The sequence below is a fragment of the Rutidosis leptorrhynchoides genome, chromosome 4 (assembly GCF_046630445.1).
Source record: "Rutidosis leptorrhynchoides isolate AG116_Rl617_1_P2 chromosome 4, CSIRO_AGI_Rlap_v1, whole genome shotgun sequence".
NCBI classification, from domain to species: Eukaryota; Viridiplantae; Streptophyta; class Magnoliopsida; order Asterales; family Asteraceae; genus Rutidosis; species Rutidosis leptorrhynchoides.
Genome location: NC_092336.1, coordinates 378,822,760 through 378,839,549, shown reverse-complemented (window position 1 = coordinate 378,839,549; position 16,790 = coordinate 378,822,760). Strand labels below are relative to the sequence as shown.

The window sequence follows — 16,790 nt, the reverse complement described above, 5'->3', positions numbered from 1 at the left end:
GGGACTTGTTCTCAAAGCCTCTTGGTTGCTCCATATAAATTTCTTTGTCAAGTTCTCCATGTAAGAAAGCGTTCTTGACATCCATCTGCCACAGCTTCCAAGATTTGCTAGCGGCTAAAGCTAGTAGAGCACGAATTGTTGTGATCTTCGCCACTGGACTAAACGTTTCTTCATAATCCAGCCCATATTGTTGAGAAAAACCTCTAGCAACAAGTCGAGCTTTATACCTTTCAATGGAGCCATCTGATCGAGTCTTCACCTTGTAAACCCATTTACAAGATATTGGTTTTACATCTTTTGGCTTTGGAACTAAACTCCATGTCTGTTTTTCTTTTAGTGCATTAATTTCTTCTTCCATTGCTTTCTGCCACTCTTGACTTTGTGCTGCTTCTTCATAAGTAGAAGGCTCAATAGGTATTGATTCATCCATATGAGCAGCATTGGCATACCTCGGATTAGGTTGCCTCGGCCTTGTTGATCTCCGTAATTCTTGTACATGCTCCTCGGCATCCATTTGGCTTGGACGAACCTCTTCGGATGTAGATTGATGTACCCCAGTTTTCCATGGACTCGTTTCCTTAGAGTACGATCCATATCCTTCTTTAATTGGATCCGATATGTGCTCTTTATGTTCTTCTTTTTCTTCTGGACCTTCTTCTAATCCATGAGATTCTGGAAGCTCTATCTTTTGAGGTGACCACCATGAAGACGCTTCATCAAATACCACATTTCTTGAAGTATGACACTTTCCGGTATTTGGATCACAACATCTCCATCCTTTTCTTGATTCATCATAACCGACAAAAATGCACCGAATTGCCTTCTTCTCAAATTTGCTTCGTAGATGATCTGGCACAAAGACGTAGCATACACATCCAAAAACCTTGAAATGGTTGACGGTCGGCTTGATCTTCCATAATCTTTCATATGGTGAAATATGCCCCAAATTTGTTTGTGGAAGCCTGTTAATCACGTACGATGCCGTCCTCATACATTCAGCCCAAAATTTGCCTGGTACATTCTTACCATGAAGCATACTTCGACAAGTTTCGGCAAGGTGACGATTCTTGCGTTCCGCCACTCCATTCTGCTGTGGAGTATTGGGACAAGTTAATTGTCTTCTAATCTTGTGCTTCTCAAGATAGATATTGAACTCAGTCGATAAATATTCTCCTCCATTATCTGTGCGTAAGCACCTAATCTTATTATTGAGCTCACTTTCTATCTTCTTCTTGAACTCTTTAAACTTCTGAAAAATCTCCGACTTTTCCTTCATGAAGTAAACCCACACATACCTTGAGAAGTCATCAATGAATGTCACCATATACTTCATTCCTCCAAGTGATGTTTGTTTAACTGGGCCAAAGACGTCTGAGTGTATGAGCTCTAGTGGTGTCTTGGACTGATGTTGTGACTCCTTGAATGGCAATTGGTGAGCTTTTCCAAATTGACATCCAGCACATATTGTATCTGTTCGGATATCAATTTGAGAAAGCCCATTTACTATGTGTTTTACCATCATCTCCTTTAACTTGTTGTAGCCCACATGCCCAAGACGTTCATGCCAAAGATCAGCCGTCTCATTTTTTCGAGTCTTATCCACATAAGCTGTTTCAGCAGATAATACATAGACCGATTCTATTCTTCTTCCATGCATAACTGGATTGCCAACCACCTTTACTCTCTTGAATACGGACACATCTTCTGGTCCAAAGAGCACATAGTTCCCTTCTGCTGTCAATTGTGGTACTGACAGTAAATTCTTCTTTAGGCCAGGGACAAGATACACCTTCTCGAGTTGGAGCTTATGAGAGTCGCCTTCATTTGGAATTATTGTCTTTCCAATGTGAGAAATAGACAACCTTGAATTGTCGGCTGTCAACACGACTCTCTTTCCTTTGTAATCCTCCATTTCTTGCAGCTTCGTCTCATCATTGGTCATATGATTTGAGCACCCAGAATCAATGATCCAATCATCTTTGTAGTTTATTTTTGACTTTAAGGTTGCTGCAAGAGCTTGATCATCCATATCAGCTTCAACGGAGAGTCCTGCTTCTGCATCCCATGTTTCCTCATTAATGGTTGCTTCGAATGTGACCTCTTTCTTCTCATCTCTTGCGGCGGCCACATTTCCTTCGAAAGTTTTCCTTCTGGGGAATCTACATTCTCGAGCAAAATGACCCTTCTTGCCACAATTGAAGCATTCACCATTCTTTCTCTTATCATTTTCCCCGTATTGTTGGCGATGATCTCTTCTTCCTTGTTGAGCTCCCCCTGAAGCGTTGCCTTTTGATTTTGGGTGACCCTTCCACCCATATGTCTTACTTTCTTTCATCGCCTCTTGTCTTCGAGATGTTGCTTTCTTTTTATTGGTGAAGAGTGCATCTTCTCCGTCTTTTACGGTTACTTCATTCATCTGCTTGGCTAATGCCTCTTGATTTGCCAATAGATTCTCCAGCTCTATTAATGATGGTTGAGTAGGCCATCCTCTCACAGCGGCTATAAATCCATTATACTCGGATCTTAAGCCGTGGATGATAATTCTCTTCATCCTTGCATCACTCACTTTCTCTTCAGGAGCAAGTTGAGATATCTCACGGCAAATTGATTTCACCTTGGTGAAGTACTGAGAAATAGACAGACTTCCTTGTGAGATACCCGCGAGCTCATTTTCCAAGAGCTGGAGGCGTGCTTCATTCTTCTTTGAAAATAATTTTTCAAAAGTTTCCCAAGCTGCCTTTGGTGTTTTCTCGTCACGGATGTGCTCCAATAGATCCTCCTCGATTGTAGTCTTCAATATAAATAAAGCCTTCCCGGCCTTGATGTTCCATTTTCTCAAGGCTTCAGCATTTTCTTTCGGTGGAGGCGTTGTGTCACTGCCAGCAACTATTTCCCATAAATCCTGTCCTTGTAGGTAGGATTCTATGCAAGTCCGCCAATAACCATAGTTGTGGTTATTGAGACTCTTGATTCCACTGCTCGTACTTGCAAGATCTGCCATCATGACGTCCAACGTCCAATAAGCTTGGTCCCCGACCGATGAGCTTTCACAGTTCCTAACTGTGCTCCGACAGAATCTTCCTTAGAGCCTTGGTGAAAACAAGCCGATGTAAACGTCCAACGTTTACCGATTTCCTCCACTAGAAATGGTCCCGAACGACCCGCTCTGATACCAATTGTTGGAAGCTTCGACGAGCCCAACACACCCACTATAGAGGACCTAGACTATACTAGACTCACTACACCAACACTTTGACGTTGGTTAGCCTTTAATTTTATAAATCCTTAGTGCACAATGTACTTAGGCGACAGTGTCGACCATATATCTTTAGGCGGTATAACCGACCATGTATTACTTAGGCGGCAGAGCCGACCATATAATAAGAACAACAAAAGTGCACTAAGAACTTAAACACAAACTAAGGCTTGATCGGGAAACTTAACAAAAACACTTATATTAAATTACAATTACAATATTACTTACAAGCTTTCTCTTCTCTACTTTCGCTAACTCACACTCTTCTTCTCTTCTTCACAACTCACTTCTTATTTCACTCTCACAACTTTCTTCACAACTTACTTCACACTCTACAAATGAAATCCTCACCCCTATTTATACTACTCCATGGAAGTTTCTAGAAACTAGATATTTCCATGGATATATATAAATATCTAGATATTTTTATACATATAAATATCTAGATATTTCTTACACACATAAATATCTAGATTTTTCTTTACATTTTAATATCTAGATATTTTTCATATACATATTAATATCTAGATATTTTACCCATATACATATACTAATTCCATATTATTCTAAATTTGCATTGTATTTTAACATTAAATGGGATCAAATACTTTTACCTTACAAATTTGGTGGTTTAAATGTATGCTCCTTAAAAACTAAAAATCTTGCACTTCTAACTAAATGGTGGTGGAGATTCCTCTCGGGCGAAAATGTTTTTTGGGTTCGAATTATCAAAAGTATTTATGGTTCGGGAGGGGGATTGGGTTGCACTACCTTGATACCCGAAAACAATTTGAATCGGCTCTCGGGTCGCCCTTGGTATAATATTATCATTATTGAAAACACCCTAACTAAGTTAGGGTGTAATCTTTCTAATGCTTTTGTAAAAGATGTAGGTAATGGTGCGGGCACGAAATTTTGGATTGACAAGTGGATAGGAGACATGCCTCTCAAAGACGCGTATCCGAGACTTTTCAAACTCGAGGCTTCTATAGATGCCTCCATTGCCGATCGTTTGGATTTTTCAGTTAGCCCGTTGGTTTTCAAAGGGAATTGGACCTTGACCCCGAGATGGCGTAATGAAGATGACCTTATTGCTCTTACCGAAGCAATCAAAGCGCACCCCTTTGCATGCTCTTCCGCTTGTCTGCCTGCTCCTGCTGCTGGCACTTCTCGGCAGCCTGCATCCCCTTGGTCTTGGAAGCTTGACCCGTCGGGTCGATTTTCCACCAACTCCTTGGTTGAGTTTCTCAGCTCACGAGCAGCTGAAAGTGCATTTACGTCTCCGCCTCAGCCTACGAACCTTAACCCTCTTATCCCGCAAAAGATAGGTATCTTCGTTTGGAGGGCGAAACAAAACAAATTGCCTGTTAGAGTCTCGTTAGATAAAAAAGGTATTGATCTTCACTCCTTGAGATGTCCGGTTTGTGAGGACGATATTGAATCTCTTCACCACACGCTCCTTACATGTAGTTTTGCAAAAGACCTTTGGGATAGAATACGAAAATGGTGGAATCTTAGCCATCTACCTATCTCAAATATTTCCGACATTGCAAAAAGTCCAAACCCGTGTTTAAATTCCCATCATGGATTAACCATTTGGCAAACCGTTGTTTGGGTTACTTCATACCATATTTGGGCTCATAGGAATGCCCGTACGTTCGGTGGAAACTGTTTTAGCTCCTCAAAGACCGTCGCAGATATTCAAAGCAAAAGTTTCGAGTGGATACACGCTCGTTGAAAAAAAGGTTCTCTAAATTGGTTATCTTGGATCACTAATCCCAAAAGTTTCGATGCATCTCTCTCAAAAGTAGGTGTTGGTTAAGGTAGGTTTTTTATGCCAGATTCTGTTGAATTGCTTCTTAGAGAGCTCTAAGTGGTTTTAGGCTCGATTGCTTTGTCGCTGCTTGATCAGCACTGTATCTCGTGTCCTATTCCGGCTTGTCTTGGCACAAGTTGACCTCTCCTAGTAGTAACCGACGGATGAAGGCTTTTTCCTATCAACTTTTAACTATACACACTGTTTTATATATACATGATCTTTGTTTAGTTTGTATCTTCCTTTTCGTGTTTAGATGTTTTTTCGTGCGTAGGTGTTTTCGCGTTTAGTTGTTTAGCTTAAGCTCTAGTTGCTATTTTTGTAATTTGGCCTAAGGCCCTCCTGGTTGTATCTTTTCCTTTTCTAATATAATTTTTGTTGGCTTTTCAAAAAAAAAAAAAAAAAAAGTAAAGATACAAAATTTTCATTTCCCCTTGTTATATTATATTCCTTACTGAAATTTTATTTTATAATATTGTTCATAAACAACTAATAGATGAATATGGTACAGTGTGAGATATAGAGATATGTAGTAGTTTTGAGGTACTCTTAACAACTCAATCATCTCATAGACCATGTCTATAACAAGCTTACATCTACAAAGACCGTTTCAACAGTAATTGTCATAACAAATGCCACAAAAATTATGTTCTAAACGAAGGATGAAATAGTTTTTGAATTCAAAACTTCCGAATGTGATGGTTTTAGTGTTTTACTCACACTGTTCGTCAACACAAACGCGTTATCATATCACTTTATGTGCAAGTATGTATGCATTTATGAGTCATGATTGAGAACATACAAGTTTCTACCAGCAAAGGTTTTAAACAAGCAACCAGTTTTCACATTGCAACACAAAACACAATGTATATTATGGTTACAAGTCATCATGGCAAGTGACCATCTACTACCCGTAACACTACACAAGATACAAGGCACACCTATTTTATGTATATATGACTAAACTTTATGTATAACTGAATTATTGGAAATAATTTGTTTCTCAAAATAATAATAATACTAATACGGTTTTTCCTCTATAGGCTACACGGAGGAGGATACATATTTATACACAGATACTGGATTATCCCGTGATCGTTTCTGACCCTTTCCCGACACATCAAGATATGTTGTTAGTGATATTTGAACATGAGACCTCTTTTAAGTATTTGTTTCATGTTTTAACCCTTTCGTCAGATTTCAGATGTCATTTTCATGGTCCATTTTCTGTCTCGTATACTTGCAGTGGCGATTTCTTAACACCATTCGATGTTCAATAGAGATGATATTATCTACATTTAATATTGAATGGTTAGGATTCCTACCTACTTTGACTGTACATGTCTATATTCTGGACCAGGGATTAATAATATATATACTTTAGTTGGTCCCAAATTAGGAGAGAGATGCTTGTCAAGGTAGACAATGTCACAAGCTATTTGTTTTTATGGGCTCTATTATCATGAATTGACTAACCTTAATACAAGATTCAGGAGGGCTCCAAATTGTATGTGAACTCTCTGTCCTGGCCCTCTTTGGTGCACAATCCCATCAACTTAAGGCTACCACTATCCACTTGTATCCCAATTCCAAAATAAAAATCAAATATTTTAGGTTGCATTCTTGATTATAAATATCTTGGTTTATTTATCTATGGTCAATAAAAATCGAACCATCCAAACCATAACCGTATCAACTGTCAAAACCGAACATGTAACGGAAGGTTTGGTTACCATTTGTTGATTAACCAAAATAAGTAGTTCAGATATGAAAATAAAAAATATCTACATCGATTAACCTCACCGCCCATTATTATAAATAAATAGTTACTTATATGTATCGGTATATTGCCGAATATAAAAATGATTTTCAGTTAATATTTAACAAAATTATATTTGAATACGGAGAACTAGGTACGGAATAACAGTCAAACTCTAAACTTATGGGTAAAATCTTACTTGATAATTGCCCCATTGCCAACGCTAATCCTAAAAATAGTTACTGATCTTAAGTTTCATTCGTTGTAAATATCTAAGCTCATTACCTTTGAATCAGGTAACTCATAGAGGTAGCAATATTGAACCAAATTGGTCCATTTGATTTATATTTTCTTTCTGATGGGGTCATATAAGTAAAGAGTAAACTACGAGCACTTGGCCAAAATGAAGCAAGTCGAACGGGTTGATAGTAACCGAGAGTGCATTCGAATGTATGATTGTCCAATATCTATTCATTGTATGATTCCTCTGTTACAGTTTTGTGATTGTACAAAATATATCTACCACAGCAGGGTGTATATACACATTATATAGTAATTTTATAACTACAACTGCTAGGGCAAAGGCGTAAAAATTTGTGGGTCAACCCAAGCATACCAATCAATTTCCCCACCCTATGAATTCACTTGTGTTGACCAAAGACCTGTGACCCATTTATTTACCCAGCCAACCCAACCTGTCCATATTTGAAACCCAATACCAAAACTTCATATCTTCTTGCACAGAAGGTATACACAAATTGTAGTGCTTTCTACACATACAAGTAGAAATAGATTCAGATTCATGCAAAAAGTTGAAAATGATAAAAGGTAGGAGATGATAACCAATCCATTGACCCTCACAATTGGTGAGAACCACAATTTACAACAACTTTCTTTTAATACAACGTGTTGGACTACATAACGAATTTCACATTACCTAAATGTTGCACTTATCATGCCCAGAGAACCACGAAGAGGGTTCTGGTAATTTTGTCAAATCCCGTTCATCTTCAATGTCGGATTTGTCAAATTCATCTCGCCATAGTCGGTCTTTTGTGTTATTCGTCTCCCCATATTTTGGCATGTCATCAACCAGCTGCTTATGTTTCAGCTTTTCAATTTGTTTGCAAGCCTTCTCCTTTTCCTGTTCCGCATCCCTTGCACGTGCCTATAAAGTAAAAGTTTGAATAACATGGAACTTTTAATTATTCATTAGAGAAATTAGATTAGATAAACACAAATGGGTACACATGTAATGAATTAAACTAGTAGAAAGTCGCTAAACATGTAATTTAAATGTCCTAAATATTTGTATTTGGAAGAAAATGTAATATTGTTTGTATAACGTAGCTCTGTATTCATGTTCAAACCATCAATTATCAAGAAAAAGAGGTAATGAATAGACTAATTTTGACCTGTTATACAACCAGACTGACACGTTAATTTCACACCCTCTAGACATAAAACTAATACATACTGTCAAGCATTCATGTAACCCTAATGGGATTAAATAAGGTAATTTTTAAATCTTTCAACAGCTTAGTCTGACCATTTCATGAGAACAGTAAAAAGAACTACCTCAGCAGCTGCAACAGCTTCTTCTGCTTCTTTAAGTGTAACAAGAACTTCACCAGCAGCCTGTACCGCCTCCTCTGTATCCTTTAATTGGGCTTGAAGCCCATTAATCTCATCCCTGTAACGTCGTCTTTCATTCTCCTTTTCCACCTTCAAAGTTGAAATTTCTGTTGCCAGTGCATTAATAAACTTAGACTCGACATTCTTCACGCCAGCTTGTGCAGCTGCATTTTTAATATCAATGATTCCATCATCGATTCTTCTTTGAGATGCAAGAAGATTGATATGCTTCTCCTCCAAATTAGCGTATTGCTCCAGCATTCTAGCATGACCTTCCATGGCCATTTGCATGGCTTCTTTAAGCTCTTTGGAACAAACTTTTTCGGTGTGAAGTTCGTTTCTTTGTTTTTCGACAAGCAAACGGCTAGCGTTCAGTTCCCGTTCCAAATCTTCAACGAGAGATATCCATTTGCGTTCGGCTTCGTTCCAACGTTTTCTCTCCAATTCAAATCTTTGATCAGCAGATTCAGATCTTTGATCAGCGGATTCAGATGGATACGTTATTTGTAAGGGGGCACTGCTTTTTTTAGACTTATTGGAGGAAGAATTTGTATAATACTGAAGTTGGATTCTCAAGTCTTGTATTTCTTCCAACAATACGTCTCTCTCTCCCAGGTCAAAGAAGTTTTGATAACGTTCCAATTCATCTTGAATTCTCTTTACCTCGATTTCAGTCCTTAAAACTTCTGTGTGGTTCTCACACATTTCCTTCATAATCTGAGTAACAAGAAAGTGGATTAAATACTAATGATTACAACTTCAACATTTTACTTACGGGTATATTCCCTCAAATGGGTCAAGACAAAAAATTTAGCTAAAATCTGTAAATCAGGTTCAATGTTGTCTGAAATTTAATACTGTTTTCGTAATCAGATATAAGACAATACAAATTGAATATTCACTAGAACAGCGGAAAAAAATTGTTTGGGTTCAACCTGTTTTGGCTTGCTACGAGCTCATTTATAGCGAATGTAAAAACATCAAAGTTTTACAGTCAATTCGAATTAAAATACGTACCTTATTCTCAGTTTTTAAAGAAGCCAATTCATCCTCTTTAAAGTCTTCCACAGACAAGATACCATCCATCAAGCTCTCAAGACGGGCAATTTTGTCTTCTCGTATTTGTCCGATAATCAAATTGCACTCACGTTCATGTTTGTATTGCTGCAACTGATATAGTATAGAAATGATTACAAAGGTTTAAGTTCAAATTTACTTATATGTTAGCATTTAAAAAATCAAAAAAAAAAAAAAAGAAAAAAAAAAGCTTACCAAGTGATTAAGTTGCTTAATTTTTGAGTCTTGTCTAGCGCATAGCTCTTCTAGAGCCATCTCTCTCCTTATAGCTCCTGCTAACACCTTCTCTACTGCCTACAGAATGATAAAATTAACCAGTTATCAAGGGTGGCAATTTCAACCCATGTACTAAGTCAAAAATCACACAAAGCATAATTCATACAAAAAAGTTGGTTGTTACTGACATAACATACTTTTTGTAATCATATTTGACGTAATAGTTTTTTTTTCTTTTCTTTCAGATAACAAAGATAATAGTTTTTTTTTTCTTTCAGAAAATGTGTTTCGAGATAACCCAACCCGACTTGTTACAGGATCCTTACAGAATTTGCACTAAGTCAAAAATCACACAAAGCATAATTCATACAAAAAAGTTGGTTGTTACTGACATAACATACTTTTTGTAATCATATTTGACGTAATAGTTTTTTTTTCTTTTCTTTCAGATAACAAAGATAATAGTTTTTTTTTTCTTTCAGAAAATGTGTTTCGAGATAACCCAACCCGACTTGTTACAGGATCCTTACAGAATTTGCACCTTACATCTCAAATCTGTAGGATCTGTTACCCAATATACTCATCGTTTGCTAAAGAAATGAACATAGTAAAAACTTGATATTAACATAATACATACTTTGGGAACCAACTGCTTATTTTGATCAGCCAACTGACAACCATCAACGGGAATCAACTGCAAGCCCAAACCATCTCCATCTTTTACATTTGTACAGCTTACACCCTTACAATTTCTGCACAAAAACAAGTCTGTACCCTCTTCTCCTAACTCATTACCAGGAAGAAAAGCTTGCACACCAATGTCTTTTTTAACCTCCACTGGCTTAATATCCAAAGGCTTGTAAGGAAATTTGAAAGAGGATCGTCCAAAAGGATGACCTTTTTGATGTTTATTCAATACTTCAAGGCCGCAATTGAGACTGGCAGCCAAACGAGCAGACTGAGCATTCAAGCTAACGCTATTTGAAGGCTTTTGACAAGAATTTTCCAAAGCCTCGGGATTTGCTGTATGTGTGTGCGCCTTTTGAGAAGCAGTTAACATTGTTGAAGTCCTTAAACTTTTTCTGCTGTTGCTGTTAGTTATCGGTGAAACACTTAAAGTCGGTGACTTTAGTACTGGGGATACTTCAGAAGGCACCATAGGTGAATTAGGTTTGACACAATCCCCAAAATCAACCGTCAAAATATGATTACTCAATTCGTTTCTTGAAAAATCTTGATTATCACCCTTAGTTTCAAGATTTTGAGCAATTGTTTGCTCTGGATTTACAACTTGTTCGGATGTATCTTCCATAGTGACATCACTGTCACCAGAATCTTTTCGGACAAGAGATGTGATGCCAACTGTGGTTGAATTACAGTTTTCGGGGGTAGCTAAAGGAACTTGTTCACCTTCATCAACAATTTCCATTTCTTCATCTCCATCATCATCATCATGAGGTAATATCAGAGGGCGATTCAAGCTGAATTTCAAAAGGGCCATGCTTTTACGAGGAGTCCACCCTGTCACCTGTCCTGCACTTCGGTCAGCTTGATTTCCGGTTGACTTCATACGTACTAGTTCATCCTGTCATATGTTATCACAGTTCGTACTTAGTAGCTGTACCACTAAAAAAAGGTAGCAATACAGAAAGTAACTAATAATCTACAGCACTTTCGAGTGAATTTAACTGACTTGGTGCCATTTCTATATATATATGTAGGTATACAGGTTTTGCAAAAAGATTGTATATACAGAAAAGTTAAGGGTTAAAAGGTGAAAACAAAAAGGTACATATTTTACAAGCGTATGTCTAGGACTTGGATAGAGCTACAACAATTATAATATTTGCAAATTACAAGAAAAGATACCTTCAACTGACGTATCACTTCACGCAATGTTTTCACATCATTCTGCATTTGTTCATTAACAACTGCCTTGTTCTTGATAGCTTTGGCTCGGTGAGCAAATCGCAGAGTACTTAACGTCTCACTTCTACAGCTGAAAGAGAACAAAGTTTCCTTTCATGTTAAAAAAGGGAAGGAAAATAAAAAGAGAAGTTGACTGGGTAGATAGATATTGTTAAAGGGGTAACTTCAACCCATTTATATAGGGCTGTTTTTATTTAAATGGGAAAAAATATATCCAGAAGGAGGACAGATCAACTCAGCAAAATGAAGTTACAGGAACAGACCAGACAAAACCTGGTGTGTTACAACCAGTGTAAATTAAAACGTTTTGACCCATTACCCAACCAACCGACCCAACACACCCATCTTGCCTACTCCATAATGGTCATATATTTACCTCTGAGCTGGAGTAATTGCACAAACCATAACAAGTTTTGCATTTCCGCCAAGTGATTCCTGCAACAAGAATGTCAGTTTTGAATCTCTGTATGGGATGTGCCTTTGCTTTCCTGTTTGCGATACTTCAGCTAAAATGTTGATCAAGTTTCTGCAAATCCAATAGAAATCAAATCATATTATAAACACACATTTTTAAAATGAGACTGAAGTTTACAATGCAACCAAATGAAATAACATACCCGAGCTGCGAAAGAGAACGGTTGATATTACCAGCTTCTTTCAAACGATCTCCAGCTGCACCAGTCAACTTTTGTCTCTCGGACCCCGCAAGGTCAACAAGATTCATTCGACTTGTTTTGAAGCAGCTCAGACCATCTATGCTCTACATAGTTAGAAAGTTAGAATTAAGGCTTTTTGTATTCAAACAGGATATTTGCAAAACACACTATATAATAACTTTGGTTATGTAAAACACAAGAAAAACAAAATTATCACCTTGCATTGTGACTCAACAACACAGGTAAATACACTGTGTGAGCGGGAACTCTCAAGATTAATACTTGTCGCTCCTGTCCTTCGATTTGACAAACCCTGCATATGTTATGAGCAATTTTTAATATTTTCTTACAAAAGTGTATTTCATCAATTCCATGATAATAAATGTGTCTAACAGTACACGTAACACGTAATTACTATACATTATTAGTCTATCAGTCATATGTAAGAGAAACCCTTTACCCAAAAAGAAAAAGAAAAAAAATGATGATACCTTTCTGAGAAGCTGTGTCACATCATTTAAATTGCAAATAGTCTCTTCAGTCAGATTTTCAACGTACACACCATTTTTAGTATCCTCTCTTAGATGAAGATTTCTTTGAGATGGATTCAGCAAGTCAGTGATCTGTTCATTATAGATCTGAAAACAAAATGTTTTGCATTCAATACAAAAGTGAAAACAAAAATAAATGTGTTGTCGATATATGATAATGTTACCTCAAGGAAAGAACAACGGCACTGATAATTAAGTTGTTTGTCGGCATGCCTATTTTGTTCCTACAACAAATAAGTAAACCACAATTAATTAATGACAAAATTTACCTTTTCAGAATATCCTAAATTTAAGTATGAGAATATATAAGAAAAATACCTCAGTTATGCGAGAAAACAGTCGTTCAAACACACGGGGTGTAAGGCCCTGTTCTTTACAAGATAAATTCTCTTCCAACAAAGCATTCGCTGGTCCCCATATTGTGTAGGTCTTTCCACTCCCCGTCTATGCGAATCATAATTACATTACATTATTAACAAAAATAGCAACAAAAACATATAAAAAAATAGTGCGAGTATATATATTACCTGTCCATATGCGAATATAGAACTGTTAAACCCTGCAATACAGTTCTCAACAAGAGGAGCTCCAACAAGCTCAAATATATCAGCCTGTAAATCAAAGCAAAACAACAAACATTAACCAATTACGTCAACAAATCAATAAATCTGATTTTTTTTTTCATAAACCAATAACTGAATAGAAAAATAAAATTCCATTTGTGACTTGCCTGAGTAGACACTGTGTCTGCTACAGCGTCGAAAGTGAAATCTTGCCCAAGTATCGATAACGAATCACCAGCAGTCTTCTGGACTATCACTTCTGCTCCTTCACTTTTACTAGGAGGTCTCATTCTCACTATAACCTAATAAATGAAAAACATTCAGTTCAGCTAATAATAACTACAACATAAAAGTATAAAGAAAAAGTATGTATAAATTAGGGCTAAATATCAAGTATACCTTGACTCCTGTATCTGAAGATCCAGAGACGCCATTAACACTATTACAATCGTTACTGAGCTTTCGCTTGAGTGGATTCGAAAACGGAGGTCTAGGAGGGAGATGCGATTTCAATTTATTCGCAACAGATGGCGAGGGTTTACCGGTGAAAGAGGGAGAATCTGGAATGATGTTAATATTAGAAGGCGGAGGAGTATTCTCGTTGTTTGCCTTTTGCTTTCGATTTCGATTGTGCTTCATAGAATTAGGGTTTAATGGTGGCTTATCTGATGAATTTTCTCTCAAAATCGTGCTTTTTGGTTGCTTCTTCATTTCTTCGAACTATAATTCAAGTGTGAAAAACAGCGAATGAAAGATTTGCAGTAAGATACAGAGAGAAACAGGCTCTGTGTGTGTGTGTGAAAATGTAGCCGTTAGGGTTTGAAAAATGAGTTTGAAATTGAATTTTGGGGATGAATTTGAATCGGATGATCACTTGTGATTGTTCATATTGTACCCCTTTAAAAATAAGGTTATGTATTTTTAACCCTGATAGTTTATGACGTTGCGATGCTCATAACATTTTGAGTTTATTTTTCGTCGAGTGTAACGCTGTAACGATCTAAATTTCTAAGTAAGATGATTACAAAACTTCGGTAGTTTTTTTTTTTTTGGTAGTTTCAATAAGAGAAATAAAAAAAATCGATGTTTCCAATCGAAACCCTAAAAATTATGTTTAAGATTTATCAAAAATATACTACATATAGAATTGTACTCCTATCATATCATATCATATCATATCATTATAATTTATAACTTGCTAACATATTAATAACCATCTAATCCATCTTAGTCTATCACTATTAATTACTTCATTAATTATTTATGTATTTTATTTTTTGACAAAAAAACAAGAATTTAAATAGATGACAATTTTTCACAAATAGTGAAAATTGTAAATTACAACACAAAAGTAAGATAGACTACAAAGGCCTTGTACACTTACACAACTCCATTCGGCTTATAAGTCTACTAACTAAACTACATAACAATAACATCCATTAATTAGAAAATAAAACTAAGTCTATAAATTCCACATCTACTCATCGTTTACAGTAACGAAGGCTATGAGAGCCATATATAGGGTTGAAGAATGTCACAAGCTTTTGAGTTACCTAACCATAAAAAAACCTTGATCTATATGTGTTCAACAACCTCGGCCATGTTTTTTAAACACAGGTTTATAGTTTGCAGTTAGAAAATTCACAAAAAGTTGTGCTAGCAAGGATATTGCAAAGCCTGTGTCCGAACAGGTTCCAATATCTATAAGTGCCAAAAAAATATATCTTAATATTATATATTTAGGTCTGATTTACATACATAAATCCATTTGTAATTACTAATTTATTAAAATTTAAAAAACATAATCAATGTTGAATACTCCATAATTCAATACTCCGCTTCAATACTCCTCGTTTGGCTCCAATACTCGGCATCGATTCCACCAATTTATAGGTAATAATTAAAAAATTGCAGTTACATATATATAATAGGATCCACTTTTATTTTCCGAACAGGGCTCATATAATTGAATAACTAAAACAATTAAATTAAATTTATTCACTAAATATAATACCAAGTAAAAATTTAGTTATAGAGTTCTTAAAAAAATAGTAAAAGAAACTTGTCCCAAGTTCTAATTTAAATCCACACAAAAGAATTAAATTAAAATGTTGTAGTAAAAGAAAAGAAAGAATAAAAGAAGTAGAAAACAAAATAAAAACAAAACAGAAGCTGAGTTGCGCGGGCGATGAAACTTCAACGATGCGTTAGCAACACAGGGTGGCGACAAGGTAATGTATTTATTTAAACTGGGACTGATCATAAGGCCAATATTTTATAAGATACATAACATGCTATAACATTTATTTTGACTATATTAACAAAGATAATTTAACATGTATATATAGCATACATACGATATACGACATGATATAATTAGAGTGTTTCTAATGTGTGGTATGTAATTATACCTTATATCTAATCGAGATAGTCCAAATGAATAGTACTATTTGGACTATCTCAATCTCACACCAAGGCCCCCAAACTTTTATTTGGACTATCTCAATCTCACACCAAGGCCCCCAAACTTTATCCAACGTACGAATCGGCCCCCTCCCCAATACTACTATTTTGAACTATCTCAATCTCACACTAAGGACCCCAAACTTTATCCAAAGTACGAATCGGCTCCTCCCCAATTTTCCTAAAAAAACTCCACCCCCTCGAGAAAATACAAAACACCCCGAACCCTACCCCCTTACCCCGTCCCGACCCGACCCGACCCGACTCGCCTCCCCGTTATTATAACTATAATAATATTATATAATATATTTCGTCCTTCACCTTTTTTTTATTTTTTTTATTTTTTTTTGTTTTCACTTTTTTCCTTTTTCCAAAAAAACCCCCCAAACTTTGTTTAAAAATAAAACCGCCCCAAAAGGGGAGTAAAGTGTCAAATAACCATTTTCATAAAAAAATCTTAACTAAACTCCACCCAAATATTCAACGGGTCATATCTTCTCGCTCGCAACGAGTTAAATTTTTCCGACACCATCGTTAAACTCGAAATAATTTTAGGAACACAATGTCACTAACTATACGCAAAACGGAATCTTTTTAAAAAACGCTAAATATTTGAGGTATTTTTCATACACGTTGATTTTGCGTTAAATTTTTAAAAGTCGACAATTCCATAGCGAAACGCGGAGATGCACATAGCACATATATTGTTAATTTAAAATAACATTTAAATCTTTCACGAATTATACCTTTTAGTTCGACTCGCGTTACGCTTCAACGACATCATCGTTAGCCACGTAATAATTTTACAAACTAAACGCACTAAAATACATTGAAAACCGAACCCCGGCGCGAAGCGAGGGTTCGTAAAC

General features: G+C 36.3%; 1 protein-coding gene across 2 annotated transcripts; it reads right to left on the bottom strand.

Annotated features, from left to right (window-relative positions):
- Positions 1-7,768: 7,768 nt before the first annotated feature.
- LOC139843942 (kinesin-like protein KIN-12B) lies at positions 7,769-14,169 on the bottom strand. 2 transcript variants are annotated; one of them, XM_071834128.1, is made up of 16 exons: positions 13,858-14,169; positions 13,626-13,760; positions 13,423-13,506; positions 13,214-13,339; positions 13,060-13,119; positions 12,836-12,982; positions 12,562-12,657; positions 12,306-12,448; positions 12,065-12,214; positions 11,629-11,758; positions 11,020-11,344; positions 10,397-10,929; positions 9,739-9,837; positions 9,484-9,636; positions 8,410-9,183; positions 7,769-7,999 (listed from the first exon to the last, which is right to left on the bottom strand). In XM_071834128.1, exons 1-16 carry the CDS (start codon positions 14,167-14,169, stop codon positions 7,769-7,771), a joined length of 3,498 nt encoding a protein of 1,165 aa, XP_071690229.1. The 2 variants fall into 2 exon arrangements, with proteins under 2 accessions (XP_071690229.1, XP_071690230.1); XM_071834129.1 differs by having other exon boundaries at positions 10,397-10,920; positions 11,080-11,344.
- Positions 14,170-16,790: the final 2,621 nt, after the last annotated feature.